General features: G+C 47.7%; 1 protein-coding gene across 1 annotated transcript in view; it reads left to right on the forward strand.

Annotated features, from left to right (window-relative positions):
* AGRN (agrin) overlaps positions 1–22,748 on the forward strand; it is a 275,573-nt gene that overhangs the window by 247,239 nt on the left and 5,586 nt on the right. The window contains exons 24-34 of the mRNA XM_056865508.1: positions 90–434; positions 1,452–1,644; positions 3,643–3,858; positions 4,946–5,175; positions 5,971–6,105; positions 6,371–6,467; positions 9,700–9,864; positions 10,288–10,399; positions 13,278–13,394; positions 13,632–13,821; positions 15,558–15,645. Of these exons, the coding sequence (XP_056721486.1) occupies positions 90–434; positions 1,452–1,644; positions 3,643–3,858; positions 4,946–5,175; positions 5,971–6,105; positions 6,371–6,467; positions 9,700–9,864; positions 10,288–10,399; positions 13,278–13,394; positions 13,632–13,821; positions 15,558–15,645 (1,888 nt within the window). The remainder of the gene's footprint in view (positions 1–89; positions 435–1,451; positions 1,645–3,642; positions 3,859–4,945; positions 5,176–5,970; positions 6,106–6,370; positions 6,468–9,699; positions 9,865–10,287; positions 10,400–13,277; positions 13,395–13,631; positions 13,822–15,557; positions 15,646–22,748) is intronic.

The raw sequence follows: 22,748 nt of genomic DNA on the forward strand, positions 1-22,748 counted from the left end.
CAGCACTGCTGTGGTTAACTTGCAGTGGTCAGGAGTTCCCCAGTCGCGATTCAGCCCCTGAAAATGCCCTTCTCCCTGATTTCTTCTAGACTGGATCCCCCAGCTCTTCACCACCACTACCTCCACCACCACAGCCACCACCATGGCTGTGCCTGCCGCCACCACCCGCAGGTTCACCACCACTCCCGCCCCCCGGGCGCTCTACCCAGGGAGGCCCAGCAGTAAAAACCCCGTGGCGGCCACCACCAAGAGGCCAATCACCACAGTGCCAGCCACAACTGCGAGGAAGAAGCCCCCCCGCCCGCCCCCCACGAGGAAGCCAGCCCGGCCTTGCGACTCTCACCCTTGCCTCCACGGTGGGACATGCGAGGACGACGGCCAGGACTTCACCTGCAGCTGCCCAGCCGGGAAGGGAGGAGCCGTCTGTGAAAAGGGTAAGTGGCCAATTGAGCACCAGGGAGATAATTCAGTCTTTATTGCTACAGTAAAAGACCAGCCTCATGGCTCAGAGTGGTAAGCTGTGGTACTGCAGTCCAAGCTCTTCTCACGACCTGAGTTCGATCCCAACGGAAGTTGGTTTCAGGTCGCCGGCTCAAGGTTGACTCAGCTTTCCATCCTTCCAAGGTCGGTCAAATGAGTATCCAGCTTGCTGGGGGTAAAGGGAAGATGACTGGGGAAGGCACTGGCAAACCACCCCGCAAACAAAGTCTGCCTTGGAAACGTCAGGATGTGACGTCACCCCATGGGTCAGGAATGACCGGGTGTTTGCACAGGGGACCTTTACTTTACTTTTAAAAGACCAGCATATTTACAAATTACAATTGTTATAAAAAGAGAAAAACTATATAAAATCAAAAACTAAAAACCCTGATTGAATAAATAAGCTAAGGATAACTGTATGGCTGTCATAAGTGAATTATGGCTGGGTATCCTGTGCTACTGCTTTATCCATTATAAGTTATTGCTCATTCAACACTCTTGGTTGTATAGGAAGTGGCTGAGTCTCATATAAGTGTTTTCCCGAATGAATGAATGAATAAATGAATGAATGAAAGAATGAATGAATGGTTTTATTTGCAGTCAAAGACCAATAAACACACAGTATATGTAACAATCGTACAACGTTTCAAATAAAATAGGATATAAAAACCTATCAAGATTAAAATCTGATTACCACATAGTACTTTAATAATTATCGCTTTCCTATAAACAAAACAGCCATCACGTTTCTCCACTTCTGAGATCCAATAGTTCAAACTCAAACTTTATCTACATTTTTGCTTTTTAATTTACTACGTACTTTATTCACCACCACACAAAATTTGGCAACCTGTCTTGTGGTCAAAGTGTTTTCCCTTCCCTCGTTCCTCTTCTCCACCTCTCCCCCCCCCCCATTTTTTAAACGTCTTTTCACATTTTGAACATTTGCACCTTTGTACTGTCCTCAACAGCCATCAGGTACTTCATCCCTAGTTTCGGTGGGAAATCCTATCTGGCGTTCAAAATGATGAAGGCTTATCACACGGTGCGCATCGCCATGGAATTCCGGGCCTCCGAGCTCAGCGGGCTGCTCTTGTACAACGGGCAGAACCACGGCAAGGATTTCATCTCTCTGGCTCTGGTGAATGGCTTTGTGGAGCTCAGGTGAGTTTCTCCGTTGGCTTTGTGGCCCGTAGGTAGGCCCGTCATGGGAGAAAACGGCTGCCTTTGCAAGGGAGCTTTGCCCACTGGCTCCCCGTTCCTCCGATGGTCGGTTTGTATTGAATGAGCAGCCCAACTGGGAGCATGGAAATAGTTGGCTTGCAATTCATTAGGTAAATCGTGTAGATAGAGATTAAATAGATCAGGGGCCAGGATACATCCCTGTCTAGCTCCCTTTGTAACCTGTACCAGATTTGAAACGTGACCGGTTATGGGACATCTTACTCTCCTGGTTGTTGAGGTGTGTAAAGAAACTACCACTTAATCTATCTGCTGTCTGGTAATGTTAAGGCTGTTACTCTATCAGTAGTTTACTACTTAACAGCCACTTTGAAGATACGCCGAAAGTTATAATCAAGGGGAACGGCCATGGCTCAGTGGTAGAGCATCTGCTTGGCATGCAGAAGGTCCCAGGTTCAATCCCCGGTATCTCCAATTAAAGGGACTAGGCGAGTAGGTGATGTGAAAGGCCTCTACCTGAGACCCTGGAGATTTACTGCCAGTCTGAGTAGACAATGCTGGCTTTGATGGACCAAGGGTCTGATTCAGTATAAGGCAGCTTCATGTGTTCATGTGAATTTTTTTAGGGGAGGGGCTGTGGCTCAGTGGTAGAGCATCTGCTTGGCATGCAGAAGGTCCCAGGTTCAATCCCTGGCATCTCCAGTTAAAGGGACTAGGCAAGCAGGCGATGTGAAAGACCCCCGCCTGAGACCCTGGAGAGGTGCTGCTGGTCTGAGCAGAGAGTACTGACTTTGATGGACCCAGGGTCTGATTCAGTAGAAGGCAGCCTCATGTGTTCATGTGTATGCCTAAATGCTCATTTGCATACAGGCGCTCTTTTTGCACGGGATTGGTCGGTTGGTACCAGGATCCATCATCAGAGATGCTGATGGACATTTTGCTAATTTGTACTGCAAACTGTTGTGTTTGCTAATTTGCGTGGTGGGGTGCAGTTGTTTTGTTTGGTTATTAGAAAATTACAAAAAACGACGAATTGTACCCTTACAATTAAATTCATACCGGCATCAACACCTCTTGTTTAACGCTCACCAAAGGATTAATTTTGTTCCGGAATTCAACAAAGATTGCCATTTTTATAGAAATGTTTCTTCGGAGTGTAATTTCCAATCTCACAGATGGTCCTACATAGTCCATTTGCTCGTTAACGTCATATTCTGATCTCTGCAAATCCATTAATCAATTCCCAGCGATGTCGCTTGCTTCCAGGATTTAGCCAACCAAATTTGGGCAATGACCAAGAGATTAATTTCCCCCCCACCTCCCAACAAGACAGCATGTTCTTCCCTAACAAACTTGTACATGTGCCCCAGAGATACAACACGGGACTGGAAGGAACTGAATAGCCAGCTGCTTACTTACTTTATTTATTTAAACCATTTTTACCCCACCGTTCCTTTCAAAAGAGATCTCCAGAGTGGCTTGCAATGAGATGTTTTGTTTTTTAAAAAAAAGAACAAACTATACTCCGGCAAAACGATAAAACAAAACCAGTTTGAAAATGAAAAGATTCAGCATAGAAGAGAAGAAACCAAACAGCCAGCCCATGCCTTAGTTTCCTCTCATAGTTATTAAGCTCTCTGCTCACTCTCTTTTACTTCTCCTTGCAAGAGCTGACAGCCTCTAATAACATAAGAAAGGCCCTGCTGGATCAGACCAAGGCCCATCAAATCCAGTGGTCTGTTCACACAGTGGCCAAACAGGTGCCTCTAGGAAGCCCACAGATAAGATGACTGCAGCAGCATTGTCCTGCATGTGTTCCACAGCACCTAATATAATAGGCCTGCTCCTCTGGTCCTGGAGAGAATAGGTATGCATCATGACTAGTATCCATTTTGACTAGCAGCCGTGAATATCCCTCTCCTCCATTTTTACTAGTAGCCATGAATAGCCCTCTTCTTTACACTTCTCCGATCCATCCAGGTTCAACACTGGTTCTGGGACCGGCGTGATTACCAGCAGAGTGCCCATCGAGCCCGGCAGGTGGCACCAGCTGGTGGTGAACCGGAACCGGCGGAACGGCATGCTCTCCGTGGACGGGGAGCCCCATGTGAATGGCGAGAGCCCCAGCGGGACTGATGGGTTGAATCTCGACACCGACCTCTTTGTTGGAGGAGTGCCGGAAGACCAGATAGCTGCGTGAGTAAAGAACGGGGGCATAGCCTCTCTGTGTGTGTTACGTGCCGTCAAGTCGTGTCCGACTCATGGCGACCCTATGAATCAATGTCCTCCAAAATGTCCTGTCTTTGACAGCCTTGTTCAGGTCTTGCAAATTGAGGGCTGTGGCTTCCTTTATTGAGTCAATCCATCCCATGTCGGGCCTTCCTCTTTTCCTGCTGCTTTTACCTTTTCCTAGCATGGCTGTCTTTTCCAGTGACTTTTGCCTTCTCGTTGTGTGACCAAAATATGATAGTTTAGTCATTTTAGCTTTTAGGGTCAGTTCAGGCTTGATTTGATCTATAACCCACTGATTTGTTTTTTGGCAGTCCATGGTATCCGTAACACTCTCCTCCAACACCACCTTTCAAAGGAGCCTCTCTAGCTAGAACTTTCTAGAACCTGTGTGAATGAATTAGTTTCATTTGCATGTAGCCATAGGCCATTACAAACATGTCAGCTGTTACCTCTGAGAGTTATAAATATACAAACCCAGTTTGATTCTCCACATGGATATTGCTGGGTGACTGAACTCTCTCAGCTCCACCTACCTCACAAGGTACCTGTTGTGAGGGGGATGGTAAGGGAAGGTGATTGTAAGCCACTTTGAGACTCCTTTCACTAGAAGAAGAAGAAAAAGAAGGAAGAAGAAGAAGAGTTGGTTTTTATATGCCAACTTTCTTTACCACTTAAGGAAGAATCAAGCCAGCTTACAATCACCTTCCCTTCCCCACAACAGTCACTCTGTGAGGTAGGTGAGGCTGAGAGAGCTCTAAGAGAGCTGTGACTAGCCCAAGGTCACCCAGCTGGTGTGTAGGAGTGGGGAAACCAACCCAGTTTACCAGATTAGCTTCCACCGCCCATGTGGAGGAGTGGGGAATCAAACCTGGTTCTCCAGATCAGAGTCCACCGCTCCAAACCACCACTCTTAACCACTACACCACGCTGGTTTACACCATTTAGAGTGGGGTATAAAAACCAACTCTGCTTCTTCTTATTATTTCATCCATAGTAATCTTTTCCGTAAGCCTTTCTGCCCTCTTATCTCCTCCTTTTGCCTCCGCCTCAGGGTGGCCGAGCGCACATCGGTCACTGCCGGCCTGAAGGGCTGCATTCGCCTTCTGGACGTCAACAACCAGATGTACGACCTGCGGGAGAAAGGCAGCGACGTGCTGTACGGGAGCGGAGTGGGCGAATGTGGCAACAACCCTTGCCACCCCAACCCTTGCCACCACGGCGGCCTCTGCCACGTCAAGGAGGCGGAGATGTTCCATTGCGAGTGCCTCCATGGCTATACAGGTGAGCGGAAGAGATTGGCACTCACTGGCTGGTTTTACATGACATAGACAAGCTGAGTCATGTCCAGAGGAGGACAACAAAGATGGTGAGGGGTCTGGAGACCAAGTCCCATGAGGAAAGGTTGAAGGAGCTGGGTATGTTTAGCCTGAAGAGGAGAAGACTGAGAGGGGATATGATAACCATCTTCAATGTACTTGAAGGGTTGTCATATAGAGGAGGGTGCCGAGTTGTTTTCTGTTGCCCCAGAACCAACGGGTTGAAATTCAATCAAAAGAGTTTCCATCGAGACATTAGGAAGAATTTTCTAACAATTAGAGGGGTTCCTCAGTGGAACAGGCTTCCTCAGGAGGTGGTAAGCTCTCCTTCCCTGGAGGTTTTCAAGCAGAGGCTAGATGGCCATGTGTCGGCAATGCTGATTCTATGACCTTAGGCAGTTCATGAGAGGGAGGGCATCTTGGCCATCTTCTGGGCATGGAGTATGGGTCACTGGGGGTGTGTGGGGGGGAGGTAGTTGTGAATTTCCTGCATTGTGCAGGGGGTTGGACTAGATGACCCTGGTGGCCCCTTCCAACTCTATGATTCTATGACTCTATGATTTATTTAATTTGAGCGTGTTTCTTTGAAAACGTTTATATCCCTGCTTTATATCCTGGGCCTTTCCAGATTCTGCATCCTGCGTGAATTCTACCAGTCAGGGCACTCAGAGAAGCAGCACTGATATAAACCCTAAAGACCCCCACCTGCACCAAATGTGAGGTGACCAGCTAATTCCTCAGTTTCCTTCTCTTCCTTCAGGACCAACCTGCGCTGATGAGAGGAACCCCTGTGACCCCAACCCATGCCATGTGTCTGCCACCTGCCTGGTGCTGCCAGAAGGGGGCGCCAAATGTGAATGCCCCATGGGTCGAGAAGGGGAGTTCTGTGAGACAGGTGAGCTGGGGCAAAGTCTGACCCGTTTTATTTAGTGATTAAAACATTTTTATCCCACAGTCCAGCTCAAAATATTTGAATCCCATTTTTGTTCTGTTTCGCCAAGGTTCTTAGAGGGCATAATTAAAGACTGCCCTTTCTTGGATGCATGGCACTGCCACCTTTCTTGGAGGAGGGCTTGGCCAACCCCAACAACACATGTTCTTCCAGTACCACCTTTCCTTTTTCTTTCATTCTTTTTCTTTCCCTCTCTCCTCTAAACTAGTCACAGAGCTTGACCAGACGGTGCCCTTCCTGCCAGAATTCAACGGATTCTCCTACCTGGAGTTGAACGGCCTCCAAACTTTCGTGCCAGAGCTACAGTATGTTGATCTATTTCACATTTCACCTGCAAAGAAAGGTTCATTATTTAATGGGGTCTAGGCCTGCAAGGAAACACACCTTCTTGTGGGAGTGTGGAGGTGGGAGAGTAGTTTTTACAAGCAGGTACGTGGTTCAGAGTGGTAAGCTGCAGTATGGCAGTCCAAGCTCTGCTCACGACCTGAGTTCAATCCCGACGGAAGTCGGGTTCAGGTAGCCGGCTCAAGGTTGACTCAGACTTCCATCCTTCCGAGGTCGGTCAAATGAGTACCCAGCTTGCTGAGGGTAAAGGGAAGATGACTGGGGAAGGCACTGGCAACCCACCCCATAAACAAAGTCTGCCTAGGAAACGTCAGGATGTGATGTCACCCCATGGGTTAGGAATGACCCGGTGCTTGCACAGGGGACCTTTACCTTTACACAGTCAGGCAACAGGCTTGTTGATCTTTAGGTACCAGGTGCGAATGTTTCCATTTTCCTATTCCTGACATTGAGTTTGACTTTGCTGTTTCCCAGATACTTCTGTGGCAGGCATGAGCTTTGCAGCTTGTCACTCTAGAAAGTTGGACTTATTTCCGATCTTGTTATTGATTTTCTGAGCATTGGCATTTTTGTTGCATTTGGATTGTTGTTGTTTTTTCTTTGATAGTTGGAAACCCAGCTTTGGATCAGAAGCTGAGAGTTTATATGTTCTAATAGATTAATTAATTATGTAGCTAATGTATGGTTCACTGTACAGAGGAGGGGGGACTTCTAAAGCAAAGGAAAAATCAGAATTAATGCAATTAACACTTCATTCAACATCTTAATCAGAAATCAGTAGGAGCAAGTCATTGATCTCAGCAGACATTAAAGTTTTGAGTAAACAGAAAAGATATGTTGAAAGGCTTTTTAAAAAATTCCTATACTGGGTTGGCTCAAAATTCAGCAATTAGCTGGTTCCACACTCTTGAGGCCACAACTGGGGGAAACCCTTTCAGACCACCTGCCTGATATTTAGTAAAGTTTTTAAACCTGTTGCCTTCTGCAGATCTTAATGAATCCTTTTATTAGGATCGAATGCACTGACCACAAAATGGAGACTGAGCCTTCTAGATGACCACTCTGTACTTAGTAACAGTTTTAAAGAGCCGGTGTGGTGTAGTGGTTAAGAGTGGTGGTTTGGAGCGGTGGACTCTGATCTGGAGAACCGGGTTTGATTCCCCACTCCTCCACATGAGCGGCGGAGGCTAATCTGGTGAACTAGATTTGTTTCCCCGCTCCTACATATGAAGCCAGCTGGGTGACCTTGGGCTAGTCACACTCTCTCAGCCCTGCCTACCTCACAGGGTGTCTGTTGTGGGGAGGGAAGGGAAGGTTCTTCCTTAAGTGGTAAGAGAAATTTGGCATATAAAAACCTAGTCTTCCTTCTACTTTTAAAAAGAGAATGAGGGCGATGTTAGGCAGACTTAATTACGTGTGGTGTGAAAAGGTGTTGGGCCGCCTCCAAGTCTTCAGCGACAGAGATGCCACGGCCCCTTTCCCTTTGAAAATATAAACGCTAGCAGTAATTTGCCTCTGTTTTAAGCACCAGTTGGGACCCTTGTATGGCAGAGAGCAGATTTGAGGAGTGCATACTTAAAGCCAAGCGGGGAAGTGTTGCAGGCAGAAGCCCACGATTAAGTGGTGGACAGCCATCCCCTTCTAGATCTAGGCCCCTTTTTGCTTCGTGTGGTAGGAGGTTTAAAAAGGTAAAGGTCCCCTGTGCAAGCACCAGGTCATTCCTGACCCATGGGGTGACGTCACAGCCCGACGTTTCCTAGGCAGACTTTTGTTTATGGGGTGGGTTGCCAGTGCCTTCCCCAGTCATCTTCCCTTTACCCCCAGCAAGCTGGGTACTCATTTTACCAACCTCGGAAGGATGGAAGGCTGAGTCAGCCTTGAGCCGGCTACCTGAAATCAACTTCCTTTGGGATCGAACTCAGGTCGTGAGCAGAGCTTTTGACTGCAGTGTTGCAGCTTACCACTCTGCACCACGGGGCTCCGGTAAGAGGTTTAGTTAGAGGGAAATCGCCCAAAGGTGTTCACGATCGATATTTCTGAAACATAATCATTGGCCATTTACGCACGGGAGGTTTTCCTTGGATTTGCCGCTCTCTAAATACACATTTTCCCCATCCAAATTCTCAGAACTCTGCATGGGGGCTTACTGATGAGTATTGAGAATTTGGATGGGGCAAATGTGCATCTAAAGAGTGGCAAATCCAGGGCGAAACCTCCCGTGCATCAATGGCCATCGAGAGTTGTAACTTAGCCACGGTGACACTCCCAGCTGCCTCAGGGATTCCTGGTAGGAACATAAGCCAAATGACACTCGAAGCTAGGGCATTGTTGGCCGCCTTTAAACTACCCCTTAAACTGTGCTTTAGCACTGAGGGGTTCCGAGCTTCTCTGAAGCACAACCCTTTTAAATCCTCATGGCAAAAAATCTTAGATGACAAATTGTCATTGTTGGGCTTCTCGCAGGATATTTTATTAGATCTTGGGAAAACGGAAGCTTTCACCAAAATTAAAAAAGCACATTAAAGAGCTTGATTATAACAGCACTACTTTTCGTGCTCGCCGTGTTTGTTCATCCCAGTTCTTCGGAATACCACCACCACGTGGTTTGCCTGCTTATACATATTATTTGACAACTCCTCATCTTTCCAGAGCCTTCTGTTTAGCTAGATTGAATGCTAACCTCTCTATGGTTATGCAGGGCAGAATTTTGAATATACCATATCCAGACAGGACCTGTCCTTGCTCTTCTGGCTCTATCGATTCACTAGCTCATGCCCTTTTGGAAGGCTGCTTTTACAGGAACTTCGATCACATTATATCTCCCCCTTTTAACATACAAATCTAATGCCTCTGTGGCTGACAGAATGCCTTTTTTACTAAGTGACAGGGATCCCAAGGCTACATTGTCAGTGGAAAGATTTATTTCAGTCCTTATATCAAACACTAGATATATGCTGCTCAAGATCAATGGATCAAGGAGCTTCTAAGGGATAAAAGGAAAGGTAGGAACGTAACAAAACCTTTCTGGCTGTACGTGATGAGATTCTCGGGTGTCTTTTTAGCCACGGTGTCTCCTCCCTCCCGGCGCCAGGGGTACTCAACCAAAATGACGCTGCTCAGTGACCGTCATTTTGCTAGGCCAAGAATGGCTTAGGGAAGCCACAGCTGAGTGCCAGCTGTTTTATTCCTTAGGGACAAGATGACCATGGAAATTGTGTTCCTGACAAAGACCCCAAGTGGCATGGTCTTCTACAACGGGCAGAAGACAGATGGCAGAGGGGACTTCATCTCCCTGGCGTTACATGATGGCTACCTGGAGTACAGATACGACCTTGGAAAAGGAGCTGCTGTGATCAAGTAAGTTCCTAGTCTTTGTGGTTACCTAGATGAGCTAGAAAAGGTATATGTTGGGACTGGCAAAATCAGGGGGAGACCCGGCCCTATGAGTAAAGGGTGAGGGAGTTGGGAATGTTTAGTGTGGAAAAGAGGAGGGTAAGGGGGGGACATGATTGCTCTCTTTAAGTATTTGAAGGACTGTTAGTTAGAGGAGGGGAGGGAGCTCTCAGAATGGAAGGGCACATGGTAGAATCAACTGCCCTTATCCATCAGGAGAAACCGCACAGCTCTTTTGTGCGTTCACACAGGTGTCGTTTGCTTGGAATAAGCACTCTGAGATGTTACCCAATAAATCTCAGTAAACAAGTTCTCTGGTATCCTTTTTTCTCTCCTTTCTTTCCTTCTCTCTCTCACACACTCATGCACTCACCATGCCCTTCCCAGGAGCAAGGAACCGATCCCACTGAACACCTGGATCAGCGTCTCGCTGGAGAGGAATGCCCGCAAAGGAGTGATGAGGATAAATAATGGTGAACGGATCATGGGGGAGTCTCCGGTAAGTGGGCGCATCCCCTGAAACCAGGATAGTAAAAGGCCTTTTAACTATGCCAATAAATAAGGCTATGAATGAAAGAATGAATGAAAGAAAAGGCCTTTTTTCTGAAATGGGTTATGGTGGCTTCTTGTGGACAGCACAGCCAGTGAAGGCCAGTGTCAAAGCTTAGGCAGTGTTCTCTCTCCAGCTCAGACAAGTCTTGCTAAGCTTTGGAAATCATTGCCAGGATCTCCCTAAGCAACCAAACCATTTAATTCAGGGTTTTTCAAACTTTAAGAAGAGTCGTGGTGGAGCAGACTGATGTTCTGTCTAGCTGAGCATTGCATTTCCAAGCCACGTGAGTCTCTGAACAGCTCACAAATGGGCCTGGGGCAGGAGCCTTTCCCTGGCTTGTCCTTGGTATCTTCAGAGATACACAGCCTCTGAACTTCGAAAGTTTACACCATCTTGTATCCCTGGATTTTGTAAAATAATTACTCATAAGAGTGAAAAAACCTTGCCTTTTTGTCTGTCCTGATTTAGTTCCAGTGGGTGACCCCTGATAGTTCTGACACTCTGAGAGGGGATACAAACAAATTCTTATCTCCCCCCCCCCCCGCCGCCAAACTAAAAAGCTCCAAACATTTTTGTGTATCCTCGTAGAACCTGCGGTCCAGCCTCTTGACCATTTTGGTGGCTCCTTTCCCTTCCTTAGATGCACCATCCCCTCCCCCCTGATAAACCAATCACGTGCCCTAAAACCTTCCCAAAATCCTCTGGGGGTTTTTTTGGGGGGGTGCACAGGTCATTGTGAAAAGCCTTCCCTGAAGGGGCGGCGAGTTTAAAAGCCATAAAGAAAAGCCGCGCCGGTTGCCCATTTCAGTTCGCTGGCCTGGCCCCCTTGTTCCCAGACGAGCCAAATAATATTAGACAAGGCGGATTCTTCCCCTTTTTTTAAGCTGGCAGTGGGAGCTGGCCTTGGAAGCAGAGCCATGGCTGAAGGGGGATGACAAGATGGGCCACAAAGGGAACAGAGGATTCCTGCGGCTCGTGACTGATCTTTTACACGTGCTCCTTTTTTCTGCTCTTCCAAGCTTCCTTTGGCTTTAAAGCTTCCTTTTCTAAAAGAAGCAGCCGCAGGTCTACCGGAGCCAGGTGCATCCCTCCTCTCCCCCCCCCCAGCCGCTTCATTCTGTGCTTCTCTCGTTCAATTGCCCACTAACGAAGGTTCGGGTTGGAGCTTGGTAAATGCAACCCTCTATGTGATGTACACTGATCTCTGTTCTCTCTCTCTCTCTCTCTTTCTCTCTTTGGATACCCGTTTGTGTTTCTTCCTTTCCCCCCCTTCCTCCTTTCTTCCCTGCTGCCTGGATTTCAGAAATCCCGTAAGGTAAAGATAAGTATTTTGGTCCTTCCCTCCATCTCACCTGGCACCAACGCATCCTCTCCTCTCTACCTCCACTCCTCCATCCGAGCGCCAGTAACCCCCTCATCATCTTCACCCGCTCGCGCTTTCCGTCTTACAAAGTCGCCGGCTTTTGTCGCGTTCTCTTTTGTTAGGCTAGATGCTTTATTTCATCAGTTTCCCTCCCCTTCTTTCCCCTTCCCCTTCCATTTCAACAAGTTGAGTCATTTTCCATTTGTAATGTCATTGAGCATTAGATAGCCTTTTAACGCGAATGCGGGGGGTGGGGCAGTAATGCCATTGGGGCCAGAGGCAATATTTACAGGGAAGGGGGGGAGGTGGGTATGAAAAATTGTGAGTGGGCTTATGAGAATTATCTGTTTTGTTTAAAATTACGTACAAGTTGCACTCTCCGTGGAAATAACACGACAAACTCCAAATCCCATTTGAAAAAAATCTAAAACGTCAGTCAATTAAAAAGTAGCAGGCAAAACAACACTGACGAAAAGCAACAGCCTTAACCGAATGCCGTGGCGAGGAACAAAGTTTTCATCAGGTGTGAAAAGTTTTAACAGATAGGCCCCAAACAAACCACTGCGAGGAAGCTCCTGGGATCGTGGTGCTACCACACGAAAGGCCCTGCTGCTGGCGGCCTTTGGTGCTGTGGCGGCAACCCCACAGAGCTGTTTTACCCATCCAGACAGCCTAGCCCAGGACTGCCGATGACAGTCTCTCCGAGGACTCAGGCAGGAGTCTTTCTCCGCCCTACCAAGGCTGCAATCCAAGGTCACTTTTACCAGACATTAAGCATTGAAATCTGGCTTGTTGCTGGCTCACACTTACATCCAGAGGAGGGCTGAATGAGCAATCTCTGTGTGTGATCCTCATCTTCTATTTATGCTTCTTTTCTCCTCTGCGGAGCTCCCTTTGGTTTCAGAACATCTTTTTGAAGGAGCCGGCTGCACGGCTCTCTCTCCTGGCTCCAGGTCACTTTTGAAGGGGTCGGGGTCACCAGAGGGGCCTGTTCAATTGAATGAGCCCGCCAGCAGGTTAAAAGGCAGAGCGGAAGCAGAATACAGGGGGCAAGTCCTGGTCAGAGGCCAAGGATAAGGGAACCTCTGTCCCTATACTTTTAACAGCACTGGGGGTAGGCAAGGGTGGGGGGAAATCCAACCAGGCAAGCCCTCCCGCTCTGCGGGAATAGTCTGACTGTAAATGGGACAGAGGTCAAAAAATGCCAGTCTGCAGCTGGGCAGGAAATGAGGAGGACCACAAAAGAAGAGGTGTAAAAATATGTGGCTGAAACACCAGCCCCCGGTTCTGGCTGTGCCATCCTGGAAGCGTTTTTGGTAGCCTTTGTTAGCGCTCGTTCTTGTTTCTTCCCCTTGAGAGCAATGCTGTGCTCTTCATCCCAGGGGGGTGGGGGGAGGATAGCTGCGTTCCCATCTGCGTTGTCTTCTTTCTCACTCCCCCTCCCCTGTTCTACCTGTCCAGTTGCCTCATGCCTTCCTGAACCTGAAGGAGCCCCTGTACGTTGGGGGAGCGCCCGATTTCAGCAAGCTGGCCCGTGCCGCAGCCATCTCCACCAGCTTTGATGGGGCCATCCAGAAGGTAAGGCGGCTTGCCCCATCTGTCAGTTTTATGGCTTTGACCCTGCTTGGCTCACAGCTCTGGCTACTTGCAGTGTTAAAATCTCAGTTAAATATTACACCGTGGAGGTTCGTTATCTCTCCTTCTCTCCTTCTCGCCCATTTAGAAGAGATTTTACATCTTCTGGCGAGATGTCCCCATTGTGTGTGCTTTTTCATCCCCATTATTTTTTCCCCCTCCACCTCTGCAATGGCTCAGATTTCCATCAAAGGAATCCCAGTCCTAAAGGAAGAGAACATCCTCAGCGCCGTGGAGATTTCTACCTTCCACTCTCACCCGTGCACTCAGAAGCCGAGTCCCTGCCAGAACGCGGGCATGTGCAACCCACGCATGGAGAGCTACGAATGCTCATGCCAGAGGGGCTTCTCCGGTGCACACTGTGAAAAAGGTGAGGCTGAGATTTGCCTGGAAGAAGATGGTGAAGCACTGTTTTGGGTTTCTTAGGAACAGAGCCGAGGGTCATTGGGTTTGGGGATAGGAAGAGACAGCAGTCCATCAAATGGGACCCGAGTCAACCATGTAGGCTGAAGCAGAGGTCTAAAAACAGGAGAAGATCAGAAGAGGCAGAAGTCCTTTGTTATTTCAAATATTTATCTCCCACTCTTTGAGCCACAAAGCAGCTTACAACATAACTAAAACGCAAAAGTAGAAGAGTTGGTTTTTATTTGCCGACTTTTCTTTACCTTTTAAAGAGAATCATACTGGTTTACAATCTTTCCCCACAACAGATACCTTGTGAGGTAGGTGGGACTGAGAGAGTTCACAGAGAACTGTGACTAGCCCAAGGTCATCCATCAGGATTCATGTGTAGCAGTGGGGAAACCAACCCAGTTCACCAGATTAGAGACTGCTGCTCATGCAGAGGAGCGGGGAATCAAACCCGGTTCTCCAGATAGTCCACTGCACTTAACCACTACACCATGCTGGCATAACTAACAAACCAATAAACAGTTAAAAGAATAAAGCAGTAAAAATAAGCACAAATCCCACCAGCAGAAAAGGGAAGGCAAGAATAGCCCCAGCCGTTAAACCCGATTCTTAAACTCAGTTGATCTCAAAATCCCTCTGAAATAAAATGGTCTTGGCCCGACGTCTGAAGGTCTAACTGCATAATCCCAGGTCATTCTGAAGGCAGCAGAATGGGCGGAAGACATTCGGGCTTGCTTTGTCCTCTCCAATAAGACCAGTTGCTCAGACCAGAGTGAGAGGGCCGAGGCTGGCGTTTTCTAAGCCTTAAATGTGGGCAGCTGACACACTGGAGAACAATGCTCAGTAGAGCCACAGGTGGCTCCTGAGCCACGAGTGAACATCACTGGTTTAAATGGATAAAGGCGGGTCTCTACCTGTGAAGAGCTTACAGTTCAGTTTTGTCGTTGGGGAGAACCAGCAGCGGATCGAGGCAGATTAAAGACACAAGAGGAGCCAGGAGAAGGTGAACCACAACAGTTGGAAAGAAAACAGCCAGGAACACATTTAGTTAGTTAGTTAGTTAGTTAGTTAGTTAGTTAGTTAGTTAGTTAGTTTTATAGCCCGCCCTCACTCACCCACCGAGGCCAGGCTCAGGGCAGCTCACGTGAACACATGAACACATGAAGCTGCCTTCTACTGAATCAGACCCTTGGTCCATCAAAGTCAGTATTATCTACTCAGACCGGCAGCGGCTCTCCAGGGTCTCGGGCAGAGGTCCATTCACATCACCTACCTGCCTAGTCCCTTTAACTAGAGATGCCAGGGATTGAACCCGGGACCTTCTGCATGCCAAACAGATGCTCTACCAATGAGCCACAGCCGCTCCCCAAATATAAGTTGAGATGGGGTGGGAGGGGAAGGATGCTGTTTGGTTTCTGGCGGGGGAAAGGTGGGAACAGAAGTCATCCCATATCCCACAGTCTGTAGAGTGGCCGTATTTGCCACTGCTGCTGCTGCTTCCAAACACCGCATGCTTCCAACATGGCATATGCGTGGACCAGAGCCCCCATATAAAACATATTTAGGGGTTTATACACCCCATGCTGGCAGTAAGTGAGTATGCTTCCCCTGTTTCCCATCAGCTCCTGCCAGGAGGTTTGTCTTCAGCCCGAGATGTGTAACCCACCTCCCTTTGTGTTCTTGTCTCCCTTTTAGTCATCATTGAGAAGGCAGCGGGAGACTCAGAGGCCATTGCCTTTGATGGCAGGACGTACATAGAATACCACAATGCTGTGACCAAGAGGTAAAGCATCTCTGTTGGACGTGGGAGCCCAGGAGGGGTAAAAACAGAGTGTTGTCAGTACCAAATATGCCCGGAGCGTAAAAATTGACAGTCCAGATGGGCTGCTGCGTTATCGCCACTCTCGAAGCCGTAAGGACAAGTTTGGTATCTGATTCAGGTTGTTGAGAATACATCTTCCAGGGGGTGGGAGACTGATCCCGTAGAGCAGGGTTTCCCAGCGTGGTGTCCTTGGGCGTTGTGCCCGCCGGTACCTGTCCTGGTGCCTGCCAATTGTTTCTAGAAAGTGGGGTGGGGCTTTTGCCCAGCAGGGCTTCTCATTGGCCACTGGATATCTGATTGGCTGTGCAGGTTTTTAAGACGTCCCGTCAGCAGCAGCTGCCCACACAGCACAAGGATCTTCACTATACAACTGAAGATAAGCTGTTTGTATGCAAAAAAAATGTTTTTTAAAAAACAATATGTTCATTTAAAAAGACATCCTGTTAGGAAGAAAGTAGATTCCTTTGAAATGTGGTGTTGGAGGAGAGTGTTACGGATACCGTGGACTGCCAAAAAAACAAGTCAGTGGGTTATAGATCAAATCAAGCCTGAATTGACCCTAGAAGCTAAAATGACTAAACTGAGGCTATCGTATTTTGATCACATTATGAGAAGACAGCCCTGACCTGGATGGCCCAGGCTAGCCTGATCTCGTCGGATCTCAGAAGCTAAGCAGGGTCAACCCTGGTTAGTATTTGGATGGGAGACCACCAAGGAATACCAGGGTTGCTGTGCAGAGGAAGGCACTGGCAAACTACCTCTGCTAGTCTCTTGCCATGAAAACCCAAAAAAGGGGTCGCCATAAGTCGGCTGCGACTTGACGGCAGTTTACACACACTCATGAGAAGACAAGAGTTACTGGAAAAGACAGTCATGCTAGGAAACGTTGAGGGCAGCAGGAAAAGAGAAAGACCCAACAAGAGATGGATTGATTCAATTTGCAAGATCTGAGCCCTCAATTTGCAAGATCTGAGCAAGGCTGTCAAAGACAGGACATTTTGGAGGACATTAATTCATAGTCGCCATGAGTCGGAAGCGTCTTGACGGCACTTAACACACACACACCTGTTAGACAGAGCTGCCTGAAATGTTGAAAAGTTACTATTAGAGGAAACTGAAGAGGTCGAGCTAGATACTACATAAAATATAAACATCTGTTTTTATTATATTGTGCACAAATATACGGTAAAAACACTGGGCCTACAATGTACACTACCTAAAAAAGCATGAACAAATATTAACAACATGTACTCAGTTGTTATCAGTACATAAAATGACCAAACTTAGACCAAACACGTTTCTGCTTTATGTAGAAGAAGAAGAGTTGGTTTTTACATGCCGACTTTCTCTACCAATTAAGGCAGAATCAAACCGGCTTGCAATCGCCTTCCCTTCCCTTCCGCACAACAGACAGCCTGTGAGGTAGGTGGGGCTGAGAGAGCTCTAAGAGAGCTGTGACTAGCCCAAGGCCACCCAGCTGGCTTCACAGGTAGGAGTGGGGAAACAAATCCAGTTCACCAGATTAGCCCTCCTCCGCTCATGTTGGAGGAGCTGGGAATCGAACCATGTCCACCGCTCCAAACCACGACACCACGCTGGAAGAGACTAGTAAGGCGGATGACTTTGCCCTAGAGCAGGGTCGTGGAGCTGATGAGTTTCGCGACCCTTCCAGCTCCTAAACCCTATAATTCGCTAAAGCCACACTCCGGCCATCTTTCCTTTCCAGCGATCCACAACCTCTTGGACGAATTGTAGCCTCTCTCAGCAACAGACGGTTGGCAGGTCCCGTCGCTGATTCAACTTTAATTGCCCTTTTATGTCATTCTGCCCAAGTCCCCCCGGCCAAAACAGTCCTGTTTTTTAAAAAAACAAACACATGGACCTACAGATTTTCTTTGCCGGACCAAACCAGGGCACAGCGTTCCATTTCCAGCAATACTCAGCCAGAGGCCTCTGGTGAGACAACATAGCCAAAGAGCTCAAGAAGGCAGCGGCCCTTCCCCAGTTGTTTCTCTGCAGCTGTTGGTATTTTATAGGTACATGGGTGACGGGATGCAGCCATTTAGATTCATGTCTCAGATATCAGCATCAATACCCATCTTGTATGTGTACCATTCTGTTGTGTTCTCTTTCCTGAGGAATGATTGCTTAGGTAAGCCCTGGTCTCTGCTCGTTTCCCACGTCTGTGTAACCTCTTTGGGGCAGGGACCCCCTTATATATTCTCTGCTAGAACAAGTGCTCGGTTCAAGAGAAATCTGGGCACGGACGACCTTGTAGAACACCGCCGTTTGACTTTGTGTGTTCCCTTTGGAGATTGCCTGTTTTTCCTTCTCCTGTTCTGTTCATCTGTCTGTCTCTGTCTCTCTCTTTCTCCCTCCCTATCTCCGTGACTTTTCTCCTGAACGTCTTTGTTTCTTTGTTTTCAAGCCAACTGACCAATGAGATTCCGGCGTAAGTAGAATTCCCGCTTCCTTCATTTCTCCTCCCCGTCACCCCTTCACCCCCATTCATTCTGCCACCAGCCGACCCCACACACTCCCCACCATGGTATGCTTGGGCATAAGAATGAAAAGCAAGAAGTACTTGGAGAGGGCACGGAAGGTCCTCGGGAGACCCAGCCACACCGTCACTGAATCCACTTCATTATACTTTAGCCGTTTCCTTCCTCCTTCAGCCACACAACCTGAGCTATGGATTTCCGTGGATCAGATTACCCCCCCCAGCTCCCAGTCATTGTAAAATGGAATCCCTGGTTGGGTTCTTTTTAGGTTGAAAGGCAATGGTTTTGCATCAGAGTAACCCAACCTTTCTAGTTCTTAGCAATGAGAAGATTCGCTTAAGGAACAGGCAAGCAGCTGCTTCCTGATATCTCAGAACCTCGATGAGGGGCGAAATAAGATTTCCATTGTTCACCGAGTGACATGTACAGATTTGGGCCTTTTTAGATGTGTTTAGCTCGCTCACGCCATTTCTTTCCTACACCTCCAGTATCTTTGATTCTCGCACAAAAATCCATTTGCCAAAACTGGTTGGACGAGCCCCAGTAACCATTTGTGGAAATAGGTTCTTGTAGGTTATCCGGGCTGTGTAACCGTGGTCTTGGTATTTTCTTTCCTGACGTTTCGCCAGCACTTGTGGCAGGCATCTTCAGAGGAGTAACACTGAAGGACAGGGTCTCTCAGTGTCAAGTGTGTAGGAAGAGTAATATATAGTCAGGAAGGGGTTGGGTTTGAGCTGAATCATTGTCCTGCAAAAAGTAACAAAGGTAATGTGCTAATCATTGTCCTGTAAGTATCCAGATAATGTGCTAATGAGGGTGTGGTATGTTAATAATTTGTTAATAATTATTCGACAATAATTTGTGGAAATATCCAATCATACACATACACAACACACAATAGTGATTAACTGTATCCAAATTTTTAAAAAACGGTGAAACGTTGCTACGCCTTTTCTATAGAAGCTTTGCAGAACCCCCTTCCCAAAGCGACATTTTCTAAGAGGGAAAAGAAAGAAAGAAGGAAATGGCTCGGCAAACATTACATTGATAGCTGTGAACCAGCCTGAGTGGGGGTTAAGAGTCTCCATACAGTCTTTGCAGCTGGAAAAAAAAAACCCGCTGAGGACCTCAAAGCCAATTTCTGAAAAGGAAAAAATAACCTCCTTCCGCTATATCGCTAGAATAGAAATGTGTCTAAACGGCAAGGAGCTCTTGTGTTCTGGTAAAAGGGGAATAGATGCTGGGCTTTGTGGACATGATTAGAGGCAGCCGCAAGTTGTTTCAAAAGGCTGTTTATTCTGGGCCATTCTCCTGAAACAAGCGCCGTTGGTTTACCTGGACAGGGAATTGCGGGGTGTTCGGGTACAACCCTTGCGTGGCGATCTCGGCTCGTTCTCGCCCCTCCCGGCATGCCTGTGTAGGTTTCAGAGAACTCTCCTCCACATCCTTGAGATAATGACATGATATTGTACATTCCAGCCACTTGTTCGGAGATGAAGTCGAGCCCCTGATTAATTAGGAGCTTCTTCTGTTGCTTTCTGCCTGCTCCCTCTGTCTGATTTAACCCTTTATCCCGCGCCAACTAATCCAGAGGCTTAAAGGGTTGCTATTTCAAGATAACCCATGAGATGCGAGCTTTAAGCCACAGGCTGTGTGATGAAACGGAGGGTATGTCAGGAGCCCCTAATTAAGAGAAGTCCAAGGGCTCTTCATCTTTCATCAGGGCACAGTCTTTGTTTTAACCCCTCCATCATGTCAATGAATCCAGGGCAGAAGTGAGCGACGAGGATGTCGTTTAGAGATGAAATGGGGCTGAATCAAGAGCCCCCTGATTAATCTGGGGGCTGTGATCCTCGCTCTCATTTCTGTCCCTCTTATTATCACTTAAATATGTAAACCAGTTACAGAGTATACAAGTTTAAGGGGCTGTTATCTCAGGATGTCCAACTGTGTGCCACACATGAAGCTGCCTTATACTAAATCAGACCCATGGTCCATCAAAGTCAGTATTGTCTACCCAGACTGGCAGCAGCTCTCCAGGGTCTCAGGCAGGGGTCTTTCACATCACCTACCTGCCTGGTCCCTTTAACTGGAGACTCCGGGGATTGAACCTGGGACCTTCTGCATGCCAAGCAGATTCTCTACCACTGAGCCTCAGCCCCTCCCCAGTGCCGAAACTGTAATGGACCCGGCAGGTGCTGTATCTCCCATTCACAAGATCCCAGGTGTATGTTCAGAAAGAGCTGGTGGGATCTGACGTTTCCTGGGGAGGAGGGCATTTCCCCCTTGCCTGTCAGTTCACTGTTTTCCATGGCCGCTTATTGCATGCCTCCCCTTTCCTTCCTGCTTCTAAGCCCTGATGCTTTGGACAGTCCTCTGGATGGCAGGTGAGTCTCCGCAAGGCTTCTGCACTTGTGTCTCTGGTGTCCAGATGTTGCTGCTGCTGCTGCCGCCATCTTTTTTTAGCATTATGCTTTTGTGCATGTGTGGTGTATCATTGTGACATTTTTAAAAAAAACAACCCCCTAAGGCCTGGCGAGACATAGAGACCACATGGTACACTTCCCCTCTCCCCGACTGAGAAACCAGGATTCTACACATGAACACACATGAAGCTGCCTTATGCTGAATCAGACCCCTGAATAATAATATTTTTTTAAATATACAGGGCAATGTACCTGTAAATATTTTAGGTTTGGTCTAAAGACCGTAATAAATATTATTATTATTATTATAATCAGACCCCTGATCCATCCAAGTCAGTATTGTCTACTCAGACGGGCAGCGTCTCTCCAGGGTCTCGGGCAGAGGTCTTTCACATCACCCACTTGCCTGGTCCATTTACCTGGAGATGCCAAAGATTGAACATGGGACCTTCTGAATGCCAAGCAGATGCTCTACCACTGAGCCACGGCCCCTCCCCAAACCCTTTGTCTCAGTCTGTGACCCCCTGTTTAACGGGCACTGTGTTTGAAACAAGGTTGACATGAAAATCCAGACAGTTTGCATATGGGGTTTTTGCAACCTGTGTGAATACTGTTTTCAAAGAGTTGTTGACAGACAAGAGTAACATTGTCCAAAATCCCCCAGTCATCATAAAACCATGGGTGGGTCTCAGACTTGGAATTCTAGCAGTAGGACCCGGATAGCACCTTGCAGAAAGAGGGGACTGCTTTTCCTTCCACAGCAGCTCCCACAAGAGCAGGTGACCTAAGAATCCCATCTTGCCGTACGTAACGGTTGTCTTTCGCCTGAACTTGTTGTGCAGTGATGGATGTGCTGCAGGCAGCCTGGAAGGGCATGTCTCAGCCTGCCAAAACTGCTGCCCTGCCTTGTGGCTACCAGCCCTAACAGCAAAATCCTTTCACCGTGCCCTTTATGCTCCATGCGCCACTTGGCATGGTTCAGAGATGCTAAAGCAGGCAACAGATTTTGCATGGTGGAAGATCAGGAGGAACCTGGAGGCTTCTAGTGATTGCCCATTCACATCGCCCCCCAAGGGTAAAATTTTCAGTCCAAGTTCTGCTCACGACCTGAGTTCGATCCTGACGGAAGTTGGTTTCAGGTAGCCGGCTCAAGGTTGACTCCGCCTTCCATCCTTCCGAGGTCGGTGAAATGAGTACCCAGCTTGCTGGGGGTAAAGAGAAGATGACTGGGGAAGGCACTGGCAAACCACCCCGTAAACAAAGTCTGCCTGGTAAATGTCAGGATGTGACGTCACCCCATGGGTCAGGAATGACCCGGTGCTTGCACAGGGGACCTTTACCTTTTTAAAAATTTGCACAAATGAGGTTTTGTAGCCATACAAAATGCCCATCGCTCCAGTCCCAGGAAGGGGTGGGCCACTCTGTGACTCCCACTGCTAACTCAGATTATATGCGAACCTGGGTCTTGTCTGCATAATTCCTTGGAGGCAGCATTTCCACGTGCCTAAATTTCTGAAGACTGAAAGGTCCCGCGTGTCCCTCCAGGACATTGAGATATTTGTGAATCCTAGAACGTGCTCAGTAAATTGGAATCAGATCGCTTTCCAATTGGTCATTGGCAGTCACGTGCCAGGGGGCATGTTGTTCCCCGGGATGAACAAGCTTAATGAATTCGGGAGTTTGATTTCAATTAACTAGATTGCTCTAATGAGCGAGCGGACAGGTTGACAAAAACTAAAAAACTAAAAAAAACCCAACAACCCTGCAGCCGTTCCTCCTTAATAAAACAGCCATCTGCTGAGGCCTCCAGAAATAAGAAAATCAGAAATCAAAATTAGGAGATACTTTTAATAGGGATGCATATCTGAATTCCATTCACACACTGAGGAAGTTAAAACTAGTGTCCAATGGAGAATAGCTAAGTGTGAACCCAAACATGGGGTGGTAATCTCTCTTTTTCCATGATCAAGATCCTATAATAGCAGCCAAAAAGGAGAGCAGGTGAAGGGGTTGTTGGCACATTTCTATTCCACCCCATCCGAAAAGCTCTTTCTAAAAGCTCAGGGAGGGATTTATGCATATAAGTGCAAACAAATTGCATCACTGGGGTTAATGGCCGGCTGAATGCTTCTGGAAA

Source organism: Euleptes europaea, chromosome 19 (genome assembly GCF_029931775.1).
Source record: "Euleptes europaea isolate rEulEur1 chromosome 19, rEulEur1.hap1, whole genome shotgun sequence".
In the NCBI taxonomy this organism is placed as follows: Eukaryota; Metazoa; Chordata; class Lepidosauria; order Squamata; family Sphaerodactylidae; genus Euleptes; species Euleptes europaea.